A 22,185-nucleotide genomic window follows, 5' to 3' on the forward strand; every position below is an offset into this window, starting at 1 on the left:
AAATATTTTACAGAATTTATGGAAATATATTTTGGTACTTTGGTTAAAGTAACATATACTGATTATGCTATAAACAATTGGAAAATCTGAAATCAAAATCCATGATCTAAAATAATATTGAATTGCCCAATATATTGAATATTGAGCATCCAGTATGTAGTAATCTAATATATAAGCACAAAAATGATAATTTTACTTGAAATTGTTAGTGGGGGGTTGAGAGACCCATAACCCATGTCTTTGCAACTCATTTAAAGATACCATTTGGTTTGGGTTCTTTTCCAGATTTTGCTACCACCCAGAAATTGGGCAAATTCATTTGCTTTTTACCTCTTTTCTCATTTTTTTTTTTTTTTTTTAATAAAAAGGGTGAACAGTGTAACTTCTTAGATCCTTACAGGTTCTTAAATATTCAAAGTTTATAAAGACAATTGCCTGTTAATAAACCTCATTGAATCGACTCCAGCAGCCTCATCTATGAAGGGGAAGGACCAAACATAGTAATTTTGAAAGATTCTTCCAGCTTTAAAATTTTATGTCCTTATTTATATTGAATCTAAATAGAAAGTACATGTCAGTTAGCCTCTCTAAACGGACCTTAGTTTCCTTAACTGGGGAGAACGTCTTAGGATCTGAATCTGTGATTCTAATATATTGTAAAATGTCAGTGACAACCTATTATCTCCAATTCCTCATGTATATCATAAAAATTATATTAATGTTGGTGAATGGATTTATAGGTACTGAAAAGTTTTTTTAAACATTAATGATTATTTGAAATGAAATTGGAAGTTTGAAAAGTCTCTTTTCTGATTTGGCCACGATTTTTTTTTTCACTTATCATTACAAATACACCATGAAGGTCATTGGAATATTAAGTGTAAATCCTCCTCCTTTGTATTCCACTGGTTATATTCTTTAATAAAATATTTCTGTCAAATGTTAAAATTTTCAGAGCACTTTTATACAGTCTTATTTAATCCATGCAATAACCCTAAATATTCATTATTAATTTAATTTATGTTTTGCTAATAAGGAAGGTGTTGCTTAGAGGTGTTAAATGAATTGCTCAAGTTCACATTTTAATCCAGGTCAATTTTTAGTTTCTGCATTTCTTTTTAACTGCTCTGCATTTGCCTCTCACAGCTACCATGGTCAACATTTGTGAGCTTAGGTAGTATAGTATTTATTTTACAAACATTTGAATTTTTATTATATGCCTTATATCCAATAATTTTGTTATTTTTATAATAATTTTTGTATGTTGAAAATGCTTTACATTTACAAAAAGTTACATTAACAATACTGTCCTGTTTCAGTAGCAGTAATTATTATTTGATTTATTGACATGAATTAAAATTTTTATTGAGGTTTTCCCAGTTTATACTTATTAAAGGATAAATACAAAGTCATTTCTTGGTGTTATAATTATTGTTACTGAAACTTAGTTTATTGCTTTTGATTTATGTTTGATTGTGTTTAAAATTAAATTTGGAAATAATACACATGACCTGAAGAATTCTGTTATTTTCCTCTACCCATGATTCTTTGTAAAAGCAGCTCTGAACTGGCCTTGAACGTTTCTGAATTTCTCATGCACATAAATCTTCATATATATTTTCAGTTCTGATTTGTTTATAGCTACAGGTCTGTTTATATGTATGTATGTGTGTACGTGTATAATTTCAAAGTGAAATGCATTTTGTCTTCATTTCCTTTTACTTGTGTGCCTCAGGAAAGAGATGTTAGGGCTATCTTTAAATCTCCAGAAGAGAGCAGGAAAAATGGGGTGAAATGGTAAGCTAGCAGTCAAGGTTTTGTTTCTGTCGCTAGTATAGGTAACTCTCTTCCTGGTAATCTGTATGTTATCTTAATAATTTACATCCGTATTTTGTAGTTCCCCTTTTGAAAACTACTTTTTAGTGCCTTACCTCCTTTTTGATAAAATATTAGAACTTCTTCCTCTTTTTCGCTGTGAAATATATAACCTCATTTGTAGTTAGTTTGATACAAACACTTGAATAACAGTGAGGGTAACTTGTTTTTTGTGTCACTTGTCTGATTTTTATAGGAAATATAATGGTCACATTGAAAGTAAGCCACTAACCATTCCAAAGGATATTGATCTCCATCTAGAAACAAAGTCAGTTACAGAAGTGGATACTTTAGGTAAGGGAAATCTGGGTAAAGTGTTCTGTAAATCTCAGTTTTATATTATGCTAGTGAAAGTACTTGAATTTATCTTTTGTTGTTAGATTCTTTTGTTTTCCTAATCATTAAGTCCAAATACAGACTCTGAAATCTTTCTCAGAGCTAAGAAGCTCAAAATGACTTCATCTGAATTGAATTTGTTTTTCTATCCACCTAACTTATAGTGAGCCTTATTTTTCCCCATTTCTCAGAAGAGGCTGTCTTATGCAAGTTTGCTACACAGGTTTTGTATATGCTGAGGTTACAGTTTTTACTATCTCAGATTCTAAGTTGCCATCTGTATGAGTTTACATGTTTTATAATGTTGCTTGTAGAAATGCATCTGTATGTTTGTATTAAGCTACCTATATTTAAAGCAATTCAACTTTATGTTATATTTAGTAGAAAGGAAAATGGTTTTAGAATGATGAATTGGATTAGAAGTAGGAAACTTTACTTATTCAAGATTTTATTGGATATCTCTGAATAAGTCAGTCAATTTTCCCCCTGTATATTAGTGTTTAAAATTATATAACTATAATGATTTTAAATTTAAAGTGAAATTTATATGAAATTATTCAAATCCTAGAAGTGAAAAGCATCTAATGTGATATTGTTTAAAACACTAGTTTTCAGACTTGGCTGTATATCAGAACCACTTAAGCAGCTCTTTAAAGATAAAGATTCTCTTATACCTACACTTGATGATTCAGTAAATCTAGAGTGGTTTCTGGGAATTTGTATTTTTTAAAATGTTCCACATGGTTCTGATTTTTTGACTAGGTTTAAGAACTACAGTTTTACATGATAAAAAATTAAAATGACATTTAAAAAGTAATTTTGGTAATGCTGTATAACGTATCATTATGTAATTTGGTCCTTCTTGGATTAAATCACACCACCACAGAAAAATCTTAATATATAGATTCACTTCACACCTCATAAAGAATTACTTTGTGAAACAAGGTGGCTTCAATACATTTGAAAGTTGATGCTACATTTACAAGATTGTATGTATGTGTGTATATATATATGGAAAGGGTATCCTACAAAGTGTCAGTGATGAACAATATACATTCGTTGTCTAATGTTATTCAGACTATTGAGACTGGTTACCTCATCCCCTTTTTTTTTCTTTTTAACTATTTTTCATGCAGAATTTAAAACATGTAAAAGCACTTGAACTTTTTGATTAGTTATCCCATTTGTTTTGTTAATCTGATAGGTGTGGGTACTTGTACAAGAATACTAATACACGTTTCCTGATTTCTAAAACAGAATTTTGCTGTTCTTACTAATAACTGATGTTTAATGGATAATTATCAGCTAATCAACCTTAATAATAGTTTAAATTGACTACTTATCAGACATTGTTATATGTGCTTTATTTGTATTATGTTGCCCTCACAGTTCTATGAGGTATGTAACTATTACTGACTTTTTTTTCCTCCAACTTTTTAGATAGAGGAGTTAAATAACTCTGAATGTGATAGAGACATTTAGCGAGAATAAGGCTACTTAATGAACTTAAAAAAATTGAACTTAGGGGTAATGTGGCTTCAGTATTCAAAATACTTATTCAGTATTTTGTTTTACAATTTTGAGCAATAAATTGCAAATCGTACTTGTTAAATAACTGATCGTGTAACATCAAGATTATTCTAGTTAATCAGAGTAAGAGAGAGAGAGATGTTATTTATGTTTATATTTATGTAATCATTTGTGAATGCATGCTCTGTTTCTCTGTTTAGGTAAAAGTAGAGGGTTTTCTACCTGCCCTTTAGGTGCTCTCAGGAGGCTAATACAAATCACTGGAATTGATGAATTCTCAGTTTTTAGTGCAGTATTCTATTGAGAGGCATGTATATAATTACATTATTGAATACAGAAAGAAGAATGTAATACTTGAGTTATATATATAACCAAGAATATTTATAATTTGTTCTTTTATTGAATGTATGTATTATTGATAGCCTAATAACTATCTTAAAAGTCTTTCAGTTTGTGTTAGCTATCTGTTAGACAAATCTCTTAAAGGACATAAGAACATTTGAACATCACCTATCTGTTTGCTGTGAATGAGTTCCCTGGGGGAAGCCTTTGTGAATGTGGGCAGGCATGGAGAATTAGAACATTTACTTTAACTTTTGTTAGTAAAAACTGAAATAACTTTATCTGTAGATAAACAGATATTTGTCTATCTGTTCCATCCATTTTCTCTGCCGTCCTTCCAGAAGGTTATTTAAAAAGTTCAACTGAATGACTACAGGGGAGGAGAGGGTTCTACAGAGTAGGATTTCTTCAACTACTTAAGGGTAAATCTTTCACACTGATGTTCAGAAGTTATTAGGTCTATTACAACAAAAAACCTAAAGCAGTTAAAATAGCTTGAAGGCAAAGTAAGTGTGTTAAACTGACATGACTAAAGAATATACCTAATTATGAAAGGAAGTGGGAGTTTTGCTGTCACCTCATGAAGATGTAAGTTTGGTTTATTTTCATATTTTAAATAACTTATTTTGAGTGGTATTTTATTTTTAAAAGCCTTTTTTTTTTCTTTGTAAATTCTGATTTTAAAATATCCTCAGGTGTTACATTTTACAACTAAAAATTTCCCAGAGTAATGTAGATCATTTTATTATGTGCCAGTGAGAACATGGGAAATGGTGTTCTGGTACATGATGTATTTCCACATTTCTAGAAGGTCTTTTGCAAAATGATATTGATCTTTGAGACTATTCTCTGGCAGAAATAAACCAGAATATCCAAGAAAAGGGAATGGAATTATACTTGGAGACAATGTTAATTTTAATGTCAACCCTTAAGGATGGAATAGTTTGTTGAAGGAGTATGGTTTTATGGAAAATTGACAGGCATTTCTTGAACTTTTCTTCTAGAGAATAAAAAGTATATTTACTTAATTTATTATTTTAGCCTGCAGTAACTCACAAAATTACTAATCCTCCGTTAGTAAGGTTAGTAATATGTGACATGAAGCCCAACTCTCTTGTTTCATAGAAATAAATATAAGTAAATCTGTATAGTACTCTATCAAGTTATATTCTAAAGCTAAAATATTATTGCTCAGATTCTTTTTTAAGTAATGATTTATAATTTCTGTGAAAGCTAATCATTTAAAAAAATACCAACTCATTTTGCAACCATATTTTTAACAACCATTTAAATAATTTTTGGTTATCATTTCAGTTTTATTATTTAATTTACAGTGTATTAAGGTTTAGTTTTGGATGCCAATATTCTCAATATATTTCTCACATTTTTGGATTCTCATATTTGTACACCTTATATGGCAAATCATCAAACAATAAAATCTCACATTTGAAGTTAATTATAGATAAATCTTCCTAAAGCTGTTTTTCAGTTTAAGTAAAACTTTCTTTCTTAAACCTTTTTTTTTCAGCATTGCATTACTTTCCAGAATACCAGTGGCTGGTGGATTTCACAGTGGCTGCTACAGTTGTCTATCTAGTAACTGAAGTCTACTACAGTTTTATGAAGCCCACACAAGAAATGAATATCAGCTTAGTCTGGTGCCTGCTTGTTTTGTCTTTTGCAATGTATCCTTCAAAACATCATTAATATTAAATTATGAATTTGTTTTCCTTTTACAGCTAACACTATTAGATCTCATCTCTGATTTAGAAAGGGTTTTAGATCATTAGAGAATGTTTGTTGAAATCCTCTTTATATACTTGGAAAAAAATTTTTTTAATGGAGGTAGATAGTTTAAAAAGTGAAATACAAGGAAAGAAAGCAGTTCCCTCCCTTTCCTTTCCTGTCTGACTCATGTCACAGAGGGAGCCCCTTTTACCTCTTTTAGTTAGTTCTTTGCAGCTTTCCTTACTCATGTTTATATAATGCATGATAATGGTGTTTTTTAAATTTTAGATATTATTGCACCTTTATCCTCCTTCCCTTTCCTTCTTTTCTTTCTAAATACGGAGATTTTTTTTTTTGAGAAATCATAAAATATACTCTATGTGGACTTAAAAATTTTGCCCAATAGTTATTTTAAATGCAGGAACCTGTGTGCACACTCACCTGCACACACACACACACACATAAACAGAAGTTATTCTGATAGTGGTGCTTGGGAAATTTGTTGCTTGTGCTTGGGAGGTTCATATAGAAGAAGAAATTAGGACATCAGATGAACAAAATAGAGGAAAAATATGGTCATTTCTTGACTCTGGGATTGTTGAAGTTAGTGTCTAAGAATATTTGGCATTATTGGACCTCCTAGAAGCTTTTAATGAATTTTTTACTTTCCAATAAAACCTCTAGGTTTACTGATAACACTGAGGACTTTGCCATATTCAGATTCCTAACAGATGTTCTAAGAATAAGAAGTTGGGCAGATTGATAGTGTCACGTAGCTTGGTTTCTTGGTCGTATTAGACTCCTCTCAGACGAAGATATGCATCAAAGTTAACATAATACGTTTTTCTATTTATTTTTTTAATTAGAGCATAATTGCTTTACAGTGTTGTATTGGCTTTTTGCCATATAGGAACATGAATCAGCCATAGGCATACACATATCCACTCCCCATCCCATCCCACCCCTCTAGATTATCAGAGTACTAGGTTGAGCTCCCTGTGTTATTCAGCAGCTTCCCATTAGCTGCCTTTTACATGTGATAATGTGTGTGCTTCTGTGCTACCCTGTCAACTCGTCCCACCCTAGGAGACAACTTTTTACTTAAATCAGTAGTTGCTTTCAGTTACACTGATGAAAATATTATTTATAGTTAAGCATTGTAGTATCTTGTTACCCTCCTCAAACAATTTTCTATTCTTATTGTATAGAAGCTAAACTCTCTATAGAATTCTAAACCTTAGTAGTTCAGATACATCTCTTCTTTTTTTTTTAACTGAAGTATAGCTGATCTGCAATATTAGTTTCATATTTATAGCATAGTGATTCGGTATTTTTACGGATTATACTCTGTTAGAAGTTGTTATAAGGTAATGGCTATGATTCCCTGTGCCTTGTGATATATCCTTAGGTTAGTTAGATTAGTGTTAGTCACTCAGTCGTGTCCGACCGTTTGTGACTCCATGGACTGTAGCCCATGAGGCTCCTCTGATGATGGAATTCTCCAGACAAGAACACTGGAGTGGATGGCCATTCCCCTCTCCAGTGGATCTTCCCAACCCAGGGATTGAACTCAGGTCTCCTGCATTACAGGTAGATTCTTTACTGTCTGAGCCACCAAAGAAACCCGAAGGGTGAAACGCATCCCTGAGTGGGCTTGAACCACGTCTGGTTAACAGGTATATCCTTGTTGCATATCTATTTTATTCATAGTAGTTTGCTTGTATCTCTTAACCCCATACTTCTAATTTTCTCTCCCTCGCTTCTCCCCTTTCATAACCACTAGTTTGTTTTCTGTCGGGTGTTTTTTTTTTTTTGGCCATGCCACATGGCATGCAGGGTCTTAGTTCCCTGACCAGGACTCCCTACAGTGTAAAAAGATAGTCTACTTAGTGAGATGTTGGATTTCTCTGAATGATTCTTTAACTTTTATCTCTCCCTTTCCATTTATTTTATCCAGTTTTCTTGATTTTTCTCTTACTTTTCTCTTTTAACCCTTTTGTTAAATTTTTATATCAACTTAAAAAAAATTAAAACTTCTTTGAAAGCTCCATTTTCATAGCAGTCATGTGTCATGGTTGTGTAATATCTTTTTAAGAACATTAATAGCTTTTATGCTTCAATTTGTACTTTGCATTATTTATTTTCTGAGTCTCCCTCTTCCTCCCTTTTTGTTTTAATCACTGTCGTGTTCAAAATTGTTCTGGAATGTCTTATGGTCTTTGAGTATCTATTTATATTCGGAAGGAGGGGTTAAAAATTGGAAGTTTCTTGCAGATGGCTGGAGCTTGTTGATTGGTAGGCTTTTTAGTGGCTAATTGAGTGAAGGGCTGGCCGTGTCCCATATGTGGGATCTAAGCCTGACAACTGGTGTTATGAGAGCTGATTGGGGAAGGCTCAGAGACTCAACATTCAGTGTGCAGGCATTGATTTAAATGCATGTCTGGGTCTTCCCCCTGCCCCTGTTCTCAGCTCTTCATTGTCACCTGAAGTTTTACCTAATACCCCCAAGCCCAGTCTTTTCTGGTTTAATATCTTTAAAATTTAATTCTTCTGGGTTCTGCCAGAACTGGGGGAGAGCCATCACCTTAATCTCTGTAAGTCGGCAAAACAGAAGATCTGGAAAGTCTGATTATACTAATACAGACTGTTATTACTAATAATGACTGTTATTCAACCAACCATCTTGTTTTCCTACGTTTTGCAACTTTACCTTTAGAGGTCCCTGCTGTCTCTAGTTCCTGACTTTTGTACCATGGTTTATGAATGAATTGGCTTTCTTCTCACTGGGTTCCTTGCCTTGTAGATCTCACATAGTAGAGAAAATTGAAGCCTAAATTAGTTACTACTTGTCCATTTACTTAATGTCTTCCAAAATTTGTTGTAATTTTTTTCTACTGTCATTTCTTTTCCTAGTCTTTGTTTTGGGGAGTTCTGCTTTCTTCCTTGTGTGGTTTATTTAGTCAGAGTTGGGGAGTAAGAGAATTAATAGATGTTTTCCATTTTTTATTTAATCCAGTGACCACTGAACTGTCTTTTAAACTTGTTAGAGGATACCATTTAAAATACATGATGCCATTTGATATTCAGTACCATTGTGCTATCCTTCTGTTGACTCTTTTGGATTGATTTAGGTATAATTTAGAGTAGAATAGCCAGAACAAAGCCTCAAGAGTTGACATCTTCACAAGATTTATATTGTACTGAGTATAAATACTGATCATGTGTGTTAGTTGAATAAGACCCCCAGATATTCAGTGGTATACTTACTGAAGAGCAGGTTAAGTTCAAGGGTTTAAAATAATACTATTTAGCTCTATAGTATTAAATAAGTGAAAAATCATTTAGTCAGAATGAACAGCATCCTTAGACATTGTCATATTAAACATACTAAAAATATTATGATAATTAGCACTAGCTGAAAATGTCATTACTTTTTTCATACTGTGAGTTTTTATATTCTCTGAAATATTGTTTATTATGATATATTCTTGATTTTGTTTCATTCTCTGTTTTGTAGCTATGACAAATTTATGTTAAAATGCATATCTTTATACCCAGTTTTATTTAATGTGATACAGCCTTTAATGTCTACTTACCAGAGAAATTAGAAAAATGTACTTCTTAATAGCTATTCAAAGTATTGTTTATGTGAATAAATTTTTTACCTTTCATTTCACTCAGTAATGCCCCATAATGTGAGAGCAAAGGTCCTAAGCAGTCTTCAGCACTGAACTGGCTCTCCTCAGTTTGAAGTAGTGCACTTGCGGAAGGCTCCAAACAATAGCATCCCTGCAGGGATCTGGTCGCTGGCTGTCTCTCCATCCCAGGGAGGACAGAAAGTGGTGAAGGGCTTTATAATCCAAGCTATTTTCTGCCAACTTTGACCCTCCTCAAAGCGGGTAGGGAAGAAGAAGGAAAGTAGAATTGTATATATGCTTGGCTACATGATTTTCTTTCGAATGTGTAGCATGTGAGAAAATGACCTGCTACCTTCAGTGGCATGCAGGAAACCAGAATTAAATGCCTGATATCCAGATTAACTCCAAAGAAGAGTCTGTTAATAGCCTTTTATCTTAGTTATAACATATCTGGTATGCCTTTCACACCCTATGAACAGTCTAACTGCAGTGACCTCTGTCTGGCTTCTCTTTATTTTCTTATTGTATGTGCCTACTTATTAGTCAAACACATGTCTCCATTGATTACATAGGACAATGGCTTCACTTAATTCCAGAGTCACACATACATCAGTCGATTCAGAAATTCTCTGCAGTTGTTACTGATGAAATAGCCTTTGTTAAAATGGTCTGCAAATTAGACACATATAACTTAAATAATTGGTTCACTTCAAAGTGAGGAAGAAAACTGTCTTAACTTTTGTGCTCATTTTCCTTCTTATCAGTTTTTATTTGACATTCTTGTGTTGGACAACAATTATAATATTGACAGAATCTTGAAAGTTTTGAAAAACAAAAGAATGATTTTTTAAAAATATGTGACACTCAAATCTTGAACCCTGGAACTTAAAACTGGTTCATCTCTTGTTGTCAGCTCTGCTTTCTTCTTCAACTGAGATGTACACGCATCTAAGCTATCACACCTACCTCCAGTGTTACTCCAAAGCCCATATTAATTCTCAGCTCTACACTCTTGCCAATTTGTAATTCTAACCACAATTTATCCAAGGCTGTATTTTCTACTTCCATTTATGCCAAGTTTATGTTATGTAGAAGATAAAGGGTAAAGAAAGCCTTATAATGAGGATGGAGCAGTTGTAGTAATTGTCTTTCCTATATGATGACCCTTGAAGTTTTAGTTGCTGGAGAAATGTCCACTGATTTCATAATATGAAGGATATATTTTCATTAAAGAATAAGAGAAAAGTATAAAGGTAAAAATGGTGCTTGCACAATTTGAAGATCCTTTGGTAGAAATAAAACTTTTAAAAATTAAAATATTGTACAATTGATGGTTTTTTTAAAAAACCTTTTCTTATGAATAAGCTGTATTGCAGAGTAATACTGAGTCAATTACGTGAATTTAAGTGAGAAGAAAGCTGTTCTACAAAGAATGGTAAAGCTTCTCAGTAGTCCTGTTATATTTGGTTAAAGAACTGGATCATTAGTCACATTTCCACAGAGCTTGTATTTTATAGTGTGGATGTTTTAAGGTACAAAACCCCATGATATAAATTTTTAAGACTGTGTTTTAAAATTGAATTTGCCTTGGTTGCCAGACATGCAGATTTTATGCAAATCAGAAAGTTGTGAATGGTTTAAAGTGAAATAAATTCTTAGGTTTTCTGTGTTAAATATCCAGTTCTGTATGTAGATTTGTGAACTAAAGGTCTGCAGATTGAATGCTATACTTGTTTGCTATAGGAAATAGACAACTGCAACAAAGTAGTATGACTTAGTCACCACTTCTGAATTCCTTAAACGATTCTAAATTATTCTTTACAAAAATGTTCTGCCTTAGATTAATAGGAAAAATGAAACACTAAACCCTGCAGTGAACTGTGTAAGATATCATGTTTCCCAGTGAAAAAGGAACAGACTCAGGGTACTTGTTTTGTCTTGAAAATTTGGACAATACATAGTTTGTCAAAACCTGATTCTTTAACAAACTTTTGGAGATTTTCTATGACATTTATACTGTCAAATTCTTTCGGCTAGGAAACGGTAGTTTTTCTTATGAATCTAAAAATATAAGGCTAACTGTCACTGTTTTGCTTTATTTTAATCGGAAGATTAAGCCAATATCTTTATGCTTTCAAAAATCTGGTCATCATTTTTCCACAGTCTGATTAAGTTGAGGCTGGCTGTAAACTATTTTATAGGATGGGTTTAAAGTTGCATAATAGTTTTTGGCTTTTATTTATCTGAGAATTTTAGGTTCGTTTCTTTTCTCTTTAACTAAAATAAAGTAATTGAAGCTTTGTCTCTTAAGAAAATATGAAAAAATGTTTTAGTTAAAAATTTATCGAAATTTTGTTGTTTTTTTTAAGCATTTGAAGATACGATCAGATTATTATAAGAGGATTTTATTTGGTAGCTCTTAAGGATTATTACTTTACTTAATTTAGTTTTTAATATCTGTTCTATAGCAGAACCTTAGTATAGTTTCTCGGTTTCTCTACAGCAAGAATGCAAAGTATGATGTGATTTTTGAGTATTTTGTTTGCCTTTTCTTATGGAAAACTAGATGTGATAAGTTTAATCATTTGAATAGGAAAAAACATTAGGTTATTGTTAGTGTTCCCCAACAATATAATCTTTCACAGATTAAGAAAACTTTGCGTGTACATGCAAATTGCTTACAGTGGAAATGTGATCTATTTTTAAAAGATAATCACACATTTTGTGAAAAACTTGAGAAACATCTGTGAAAACCTCTCTGTTTGTTCCTTTGGATACTGTGCAATAGATTTGTGTATTGGCAAAAAAAACTAGCAACATTTCGTATCAGAATATGATTTCTTGGTATTTCTTTCCTTCTCAAAAGAGCATCTAAACATATTGTTTAATAACAATATGAGGTTAGGGTGTAGGATACATTTTCTTAATCCGAGAATTGGGTCTTGAAGGTGTAAATTAAGTTAAAACATGGTAGTACTTTAACACATCTATGTTATTAAAGCTGTTATCCTAGATGAGAGAAATTCGCCATTTTTAAAACAAAAAATTAAGCCTGTTCGCTATTTGAAAGCTCTTATCTCCAGCTTAAAGATGTGTCTATTTAAAATACTTCCTACTAAGTAAATCTTCCAACCTGTCCTTGATTTTTCTTTTCTGTTCTTGTTTTTGTATCAGTATCTATAAATTACGGCCTAATTACAGTATGAAAAATGTTGACATTAAATTAGAAGTTTAAAAATATCCAGCACATGATAGCAAAAATGTATTCCATCCGTAACTGGACATGGAACAACAGACTGGTTCCAATTAGGAGAAGGAGAACGTCGAGGCTGTATATTGTCACTCTGCTTAATATTGTCACCCTGCTTATTTAACTTCTATGCAGAGTACATCATGAGAAACGCTGGGCTGGAAGAAGCACAAGCTGGAATCAAGATTGCCAGGAGAAATATCAATAACCTCAGATATGCAGATGACACCACCCTTATGGCAGAAAGTGAAGAGGAACTAAAAAGCCTCTTGATGAAAGTGAAAGAGGAGAGTGAAAGAGGAAAGTTGGCTTAAAGCTCAACATTCAGAAAACGAAAATAATGGCATCTGGTCCCATCACTTCATGGGTAATAGATGGGGAAACAGTGGAAATGGTGTCAGACTTTATTTTTGGGGGCTCCAAAATCACTGCAGATGGTGATTGCAGCCATGATATTAAAAGACGCTTACTCCTTGGAAGGAAAGTTATGACCAACCTAGATAGCATATTAAAAAGCAGAGACATTCCTTTGCCAACAAAGGTCCGTCTAGTCAAGGCTATGGTTTTCCCAGTGGTCATGTATGGATGTGAGAGTTGGACTGTGAAGAAGGCTGAGCGCCGAAGAATTGATGCGTTTGAACTGTGGTGTTGGAGAAGACTCTTGAGAGTCCCTTGGACTGCAAGGAGATCTAACCAGTACATCCTAAAGGAGATCAGCCCTGGGATTTCTTTGGAAGGACTGATGCTAAAGCTGAAACTCCAGTACTTAGGCCACCTCATGCAAAGAGTTGACTCATTGGAAAAGACTGATGCTGGGAGGGATTGGGGGCAGGAGGAGAAGGGGACGACCGAGGATGAGATGCCTGGATGGCATCACCGACTCAATGGACGTGGGTTTGAGTGAACTCCGGGAGTTGGTGATGGACAGGGAGGCCTGATGTGCTGCGATTCATGGGGTCGCAAAGAGTCGGACACGACTGAGTAACTGAACTGAATGGGACCGGATGCCATGATCTTCGTTTTCTGAATGTTGGGCTTTAAGCCAACTTTTTCACTCTCCTCTTTCACTTTCATCAAGAGGCTTTTTAGTTCCTCTTCAGTTTCTGCCATAAGGGTGGTGGTGTCATCTGCATATCTGAGGTGATTGATATTTCTCCCAGCAATCTTGATTCCAGCTTGTGCTTCTTCCAGCCCAGCGTTTCTCATGGTGTACTCTGCATGGAAATTAAATAATCAGGGCGACAGTATACAGCCTTGATGTTCTCCTTGTCCTATTTGGAACCAGTCTGTTGTTCCATGTCCAGTTCTAACTGTTGCTTCCTGACCTGCATATAGGTTTCTCAAGAGGTAGGTCAGGTGGTCTGGTATTCCCATCTCTTTCAGAATTTTCCACAGTTGACTGTTGACTGTGATCCACACAGTCAAAGGCTTTGGCATAGTCAATAAAGCAGAAATAGACGTTTTTCTTCATGGCAAATAGATGTGGAAACAGTGGGTGACTTTATTTTTCTGGGCTCCAAAATCACTGCAGATGGTGACTGCAGCCATGAAATTAAAAGATACTTACTCCTTGGAAGAAAAGTTATGACCAACGTAGATAGCATATTCAAAAACAGAGATATTACTTTGCCGACTAAAGTCCATCTAGTCAAGGCTATGGTTTTTCCTGTGGTCATGTATGGATGTGAGAGTTGGACTTTGAAGAAGGCTGAGTGCCGAAGAATTGATGCTTTTGAACTGTGGTGTTGGAGAAGACTCTTGAGATTCCCTTGGACTGCAAGGAGATCCAACCAGTCCATCCTAAAGGAAATCAGTCTTGAATATTCATTGGAAGGACTGATGTTGAAGCTGAAACTCCAGTACTTTGGCCACCTGATGAGAGGAGCGGACTCATTGGAAAAGACTCTGATGCTGTGAGGGATTGGGGGCAGGAGGAGAAGGGGACGACAGAGGATGAGATGGTTGGATGGCATCAATGACTCAATGAATATGGGTTTGGGTGAACTCCAGGAGTTGGTGATGGACAGGGAGGCCTGATGTGCTGTGGTTCTTGTGGTCGCAGAGAGTCAGACGTGACTGAACTGAACTGAACATTCTGTTTATTTCAGAAATGAAGATCTTATAAAGCAAAATAAGCTAGCATTTAAACGAGGTGTTCCATTCAGGTAGAACTGAGGGGTTAATTAAGAGGCTCTTTAGTTCCTCTTCACTTTATGCCATTAGAGTGGTATCATCTGCATATCTGATGTTATTGATATTTCTTGGCAATCTTGATTCCAGCTTGAGCTTCTTCCAGCCTGGTATTTTGCATGATGTACTCTGCATATAAGTTACATAAGCAAAATGCTCATACACAGCCTTGTCGTACTCCTTTCCCAATTTTGAACCAGTCTGCTGTTCTATGTCCAGTTCTAAGTGTTGCTTCTTGACAGATTTCTTAGGAAACAGGTAATTTGGACTGATATTCCCATCTCTAAGAATTTTCCACAATTTATTGTGATCACACAGTCAAAGGCTTTACACTTAGGAGATTGTAAATACACTGTTCTGATTTAAGTGGAGGCTTGTGAACTATTGAATGAAAGCTTGAACCTTTGGCCCTAGGCAGAGCATGGTATTTTACATCAGAATATTTGTTTGTGTGTTTACATTATGGGTTATGGAAAGGTTTTGTTCCAATATGGGGCTCAATAAGTAATTGGTTTGAAGATTTATCTAGTATGAATTCTGGGTGTAGGTATTATAACATTTTAGGTGTTTGAGGTATAGGGTTATATTAACATTTTAACAATATATGATTATACTTCCCACCTGAATTTGATTGCATCTAATTTTGTTTTTTCTTCCTTTAGCATTGACATACCTTATAAGTTGTTTAATAATTCTATGGTATCAAAATTTGGCAGTAGGTATAATCTTTGAAAAATTTCTTTTTCGTCGTTTGATATCACTTCTGGCTGAAGATGTTATTTTGCTTTTTAGTGTAAGTGAAGGAGTTTGAAATTGTCTTCTTTATAGACTCTAGTATCCATTTTCAGTAAAAATGAAGCAATGTTTTTCCAACCTAGACTTGGGGCCCCCCAGGCAATGAGAGAAATCATAGCTAAGTCTCAGAAGCATTTTTTTTTTTTGTGGTGTTTGGAGTTTTTATGTTGTGATTTTAAATATTGCTCCTTTTCCCTTATTATCTCCTTATATGTAAGCCCTTCTTTAGAATGCCAAGAAAGAGATGGACCCATAGTGTTTGATACTAATAAAATGAACCACTAGCTTTGTTTGTTTTATTTTTATGTTGTGGTGAAGAGATAGATAAGAAGCATGGGATTCAGAATATCCTGGAGAGAAAAGTTTGAGCATCTATTTTCTGGGATGTCTTTACCACTTTTTTTTTTTTTTTAATTAGTTAGTTGACTGTGTCAGGTCTTAGTTGCAGCACACAGGATCTTAGTTTCGTGATGCAGGATCCTTCGTGCAGTGCGGGCTCCAGAATGTTTAGGCTCAGTAGTTGTGGCAGGCAGGCTCTGCTGTTGGCACATGGGACCTTGCTTCCCCAGCCAGGCATTGGTAGGTGGATTCTCAGCCCCTGGGCCACCCGGGAAGTCCTATGTCTCCACTTTTAAACAGTGTTTCATCTTTCATAAAACTCCATCTTGCATGTTAAAAGTTAGATGAAGTTTAAGACTTGTGAAATTGTTCTTAACTTGCTATCTTAGAAAACTGGGTACTTCACTTTGTTATAAGAAAAGCGACACTTTGCATGAGGGAAAGATCCTGTAGTCCTCTGTTTAAAAATTAGATATTTTCCCTTTGTTATTTGCTTTCATATTTTTTACACTTAACCTGGCTTCAGCTCTTACTGAAGTGATTTATATCACTTCTTAATCATAAGTAAAATTAAGTTGTGCTTTAAAATTACATAATTTTAAAAATAATTGTGTATAGCCTCTTATAATGCTGGTCTCTCCTCTGAAGAGTTCAGAATATTAACCAGGGAAGTCTTAACTTTGTAGTTTTTCTTTATTAATTGAATTACCAAAAAAATCAATCATAATGTAAATTTAAACTGCAGTGTTTATTACTTTAGTTAATTAGAAAATTTGGAATAGGAAAGTATTCCAAGAGCTTAGATTATGCAAGAGGGCTTAGAGTTATGCTTTGTAACCTTTTTTTCTACCTGCACTCACAGCTAACTCCTCTTAGAAGCATCTTCCATTACAGACAATATATCTTCACCCAGGTTAATGGGGTGGGTTTGCACTGAGGGTGGGGCATGTCCTGCCTTTATCTCCTCTAGCTGGAATTGGTGTTTACTGTCATTTTCTTCCTGGATACCTAATCTTCCTAATTTTTTTTCCCCCTCTAGAGTCTTTCCACTTAAGCAACTGTAGACTATCAGTGTCTTTCATGTAAGAGCATAACTGCAAGAACTCTGAAATGAATGATATTCTAATTGAAAAGGAGAAAAAATAGTAACAGGATGTGTATGCAGTGATTAAGTTACAGAGAAGTTTTAAAAGTTCACTTACATCTTTAAATGACATGGAAACCAAATGTGCTTTGTTAAATACCCATTAATCATTTTAATTGAAATTAACATCCTATCAATTTGACAACCTTGCTTAGGCTTAATGTAACAAAATCATGCCAACTTCTACAGTAATGCAGTATACTCTTGGTGCTTATAAATGATTTAGTAGCTATTAGCCAAAATAGGAAGAGGATTGACAACTATGTTTAGGGAAAACTTATATAATAATGTTAGATGATTTAAGAAAGCATTTTGAAGGAATAGCACAGAATTCTACGTTACAAAGTAAGAACTAGAGTGTAAATATCACTCTTTAAATTCTTACTGTAATTTGCAAAGATTGTTAGTTTTGCTGATATATAAGACTTGTAAATTTATTTCCCTTATTAGAAAATAATTTGGCTTCCCTTTTCTCCTAATGTTCAGTATCATAGAAAAACTGACATCTGTTATTATGAGGTTTAGCCTCTTTAGTACGGTTTGAGATATCTGTGTATTGGTTTATAACCAAGAGTACTGCAGAGTTAAATTGAGCAAGACTGTCAGGGCGCTGAGTATTTGGTTAGGGAACTAATGTAAACCAGTGGCATTTGCTTGTTTATTAGTTTTAATTTTTACTTTAAAGAAGTAATTGGCTCAAATACTTGACCATTATACATACATATAACCTGAGTTATGGTGAACATAAGACATTTAGAATGAAAGTAATGTGCCTGGTAAATGTGCTCAGAAGGTGTATGCTGGAGCTCTACAGTATATGTATTTCTGATTATATGTGTCCTAAAACATGTATTTGTTATTACAAAGTTGAGATCTTTTTAATCAAAAAGTTCAGAGGTTGTCATCTAGCTTTTCATGCGTGATTTTCTCTTGTCTTAAAAGGAAATCAGGTATTTCATAGAATGTAGCACTATAACTAATATCTTTATAATAGTCTGTAAGGAAATATATTAAAAAGTTGAAATTAGGACCTCTTGGTTCCCCAGTGGCTTAGACTCTGCACGTCCACTGCAGAGGGAGCAAGTTCAATCTCTAGTCCAGAAAGTTCCACATGCCATGTGGTATGGCCAAAAATGAGTTCAGATAAATTGTAAGACTGCAGTTGTTAGATGGTACCTCCAACTTGCATACAGATTGTATTCTGAAATGCTTGGAAATAAAATAATCTTTTAAGAAAAATAATGCTAAAAAGGCATTTCCTCCCAGATTAGCCCATGAAAGTTCATTTGATCTGTAACTAGCACACATGGCCACGTTATTTTTCAAAGAAAATAATGCTTTTGCTAGTAAGTAGTTAGGAAAATAAATATGAGCAAGTGTTTATCTTGAATCATGGTATTTGAGAAAAAGTAAGAGAAGTTCATGTGAAAGGAAGATTAGCTAGAGTGGAATTAACCGAGGTGTGAACAGTGAAAGTTGGGAGAGGGGATAATACGGCCTGAAAAGTGACTAGGGTGGTTATTAGTGATACTTCCCATCACACACTTCTGAAGGGTTGATTGCCCCAGGAATAGATGGATAAAAATGAGCTATTCTTGTACTTCACTTTTTTTTTTTGACATTTAAAGGGGGGAACTGTCTTCTAAATAAGCTTTAAGAATACAAAGCCTAAGCCTTTAAATTTAGAACATCCTTTAAATTTATAACCCCGAGTGGTAAATAATTTAAATTTTTGTTATTACCACTGATGAAAACAGATCTTAGAGTAAAACTTCTTCTTTATTGTTTTTCACTTTGAGTATATTATCCCAGAGAGTTGTTGGTCTTTATTGTTGTTGTTCAATCTCTAAGTTGTTTCTGACTCTTTGCGACCCATGGACTATATAGCACACCAGACTCTTCTGTCCTTCACTTTCTCCCAGTGTTTGCTCAAACTCATGTCCATTGAGTCAGTGATGCCATCCAACCGTCTCATCTTCTGTCGCCCCCTTCTCTTGACCTCAATCTTTCCCAGCATAGGGTCTTTTCCAGTGAGTCGGCTCTTTGCATCACGTGGCCAGAGTAGTGGAGCTTCAGCTTCAGCACCAGTCCTTCCAGTGAATATTCAGGGTGGATTTCCTTTGGGATTGACTGGTTTTAATCTTTTTGCAGTGCTAGGAACTCTTGAGTCTTCTACAGTACCACAATTCGCAAGCATGAATTCTTTCACAGTCAGCCAACTCTCACATCTGCACATGACTATTAGAAGAACCATAAGTTTCACTGTACAGACCTTTGTAGGCAAAGTGATATCTCTGCTTCGTGACTGCAGTCACAATCTGCAGTAATTTGGAGTCCAAGAAAATAAAATCTGTCACTGTTTTTACTTTTTCTCCATCTGTTTGCCATTAAGTGTTGGGACTGGCTTGCTAGCACGTGTAATGAGCACAATTGTGTGCTAGTTTGAAGATTCTTTGACATTGCCCTTCGTTGGGACTGGGATGAAAACTGACCTTTTCCAGTCCTGTGGCCACTGCTGGGTTTTCCAAATATGCTGACATACTGAGTGCAGCACGTTAGCATTATCATCTTTTAGAATTTTGAATAGCTCGGTTGGAATTCTGTCACCTCCACTAGCTTTTTTCGTAGTAATGCTTCCTAAGGCCCACTTTGACTTCACACTCCAGAATGTCCTAGATGAGTGGCCACATGGTGGTTATCCGGGTCATTAAGACCTTTTTAGTATAGTTCTTTGTGTTATTGCCACCTCTTCTTGATCTCTTCTGCTTCCGTTAGTTCCTTACCTTTTCTGTCCTTTATCATGTCCATCCTTGGACGAAATAAATGTTCCCCGTGCTGTGTGCTTATTTGCTCAGTCGTGTCTGACTCTTTGTGACCTTGTGGACTGTAGCCTGCCAGATGCCTCTGTCCATGGGGATTCTCCAGGCTAGAATATTGGAGTGGGTTACCATCCCCTCCTCCAGGGGATCCTCCCACCCCAGGGATCGAACCCAGGTCTCCTGCATTGCAGGTGGATTCTTTGCTGTGTAAGCCATCAGGGAAGCCCTCTAAGAGCTGTAATAATGGTAATTATAGAGGAGCTAATACATATTCTTATGTTCACCATACCTCAGGTTATATATATGTATAATGGTCAAGTGTTTGAACCCTGGATATCTCCCAATTTAAAGGTCTATTAAAGCATAGAATTAATACTGTTTCAGCTTACCTGGATTACCGTGTAAAACATTATTTCTATGGCAAAATTTGTTATTGTTTAAGTACCTGCTTTATTTTTGGGGGCTCCAATATTACTGCAGATGGTGACGGCAGTCATGAAATTAAAAGATGCTTGCTTCTTGGAAGAAAAGTTATAGCCAACCTAGACAGACTATTAAAAAGCAGAGACATTACTTTGCCAACAGAGGTCCGTCTAGTCAAGGCTATGGTTTTTCCAGTGGTCATGTATGGATTTGAGAGTTGGACTATAAAGTTGAGCAGTGAAGAACTGATGCTTTTGAACTGTGGTGTTGGAGAAGACCCTTGAGAGTCCCTTGGACTGCAAGGAGATCCAGCCAGTCCATCCCAAAGGAAATCAATCCTGAATATTCATTGAAAGGACTGATGTTGAAGTTGAAACTCCAATACTTTGGCCACCTGATGTGAAGAACTGACTCTGAAAAGACCCTGATGCTGGGAAAGATTGAAGGCTTGAGGAGAAGGGGATGACAGAGGATGAGATGGTTGTATGGCATCACTGACTCAATGGACATGAGTTTGAATAAACTCTGGGAGTTGGTGATGGACAGGGAGGCCTGGCGTGCTGCAGTCCATGGGTTCACAAAGAATCAGACACTACTGAGCAACTGAACTGAACTGAAGTACCTACTATGTGCCAGTCACTTTTTGGTGCTCCATCTGAGCAGTGAACAAGAGACAAGAATTGCTGATATGAAGTTAACATTCTAGCAGAGATTTATTTCAACTTGCATTTGGAAGATCAAAAAAGTCACCTGTCTTTATTACCTTCAGGTTGGCTTACTTGGGGTAGATGCCCATAGCTAGAGCAGCTGGGACTCTATTTACGTTTATGTCCAGTATCCTAGGTAGGATCCTAATAGAGAATGGGTAGTAACTATATTAGCATATTTTGAATAGAATCAAAGTACTGCTTCCTTTTAAAGTGGAAGGACAAGGGTCCTTATCCTTGCTTATCTGATCCTGAATAAGAATTTTCTGACCATGAGAATGTTTGAACAACCCATTTACTGCTGCCAAGGCAGCTCTATTTTTAAAATGATTTCATGTGTTATTGCTAAACTATCCTGTACCGTAGGTGCTTTAAGTATTTCCATAGACACAGTATACAGAATTGTTAGCTGAATGTACGCTGGATCTAGACAACTTAGATTTAAATCCCAGCTGCCTCTAATCTAGCTGTATGATCTTGGTCAAGTGTGTGCATGCATGCAGTCACATCAGTCATGTCTGACTCTTTGTGACCCCATGGACTGTAGCCCACCAGGCACCTCTGTCCATGAAATTCTCTAGGCAAGAATACTGGAGTGGATATGTATCTACCTCATCTTCTTTATCCATTCCTCTGTCCATGGGATCACAAAGAGTCGGACCTGACTGGTGTGACTTTGCATGTATGCACGCACCTGCCCAAGATTACGCAGCTAATCCCTTATCAGTCATATCATTTGCAAATATTTTCTCCCAGTCTCTGTGTTGTCTTTTTGTTTTGTTTATTGTTTCCTTTGCTGTACAAAAGCTTTTCAGTTTTAAGTAGGTCCTATTTGTTTATTTTTGCTTTTATTTCCATTATTCTGGAAGGTGGATTAAAAAAAGATTTTGCTATGATTTATGTCTGAGAGTGTTCTGCCTATGTTTTCCTCTAATAGTTTTATAGTGCCCAACTAACATTTAGGTCTTTAATCCATTTTGAGCTTATTTTTGTGTATGCAGTTAAGGAATGTTTTAATTTAATTCTTTTACATGTGGCTGTCCAGTTTTCCTAGCACCATTTGTTGAAG

The 22,185-nt window shown here is 35.1% G+C and overlaps 1 protein-coding gene across 4 annotated transcripts in view; it reads left to right on the forward strand.

The window, feature by feature from the left end:
• The window catches only part of TMEM161B (transmembrane protein 161B), a 72,723-nt gene that overhangs the window by 37,000 nt on the left and 13,538 nt on the right, over window positions 1-22,185 (forward strand). For all 4 annotated transcript variants that reach the window (XM_005683416.3, XM_018050049.1, XM_018050051.1 and 1 more), the window contains exons 4-5: window positions 2,072-2,169; window positions 5,612-5,768. In XM_005683416.3, coding sequence (XP_005683473.1) covers window positions 2,072-2,169; window positions 5,612-5,768 — 255 coding nt within the window. The remainder of the gene's footprint in view (window positions 1-2,071; window positions 2,170-5,611; window positions 5,769-22,185) is intronic.

The sequence above is a fragment of the Capra hircus genome, chromosome 7 (assembly GCF_001704415.2).
Source record: "Capra hircus breed San Clemente chromosome 7, ASM170441v1, whole genome shotgun sequence".
Classification (NCBI taxonomy): domain Eukaryota; kingdom Metazoa; phylum Chordata; class Mammalia; order Artiodactyla; family Bovidae; genus Capra; species Capra hircus.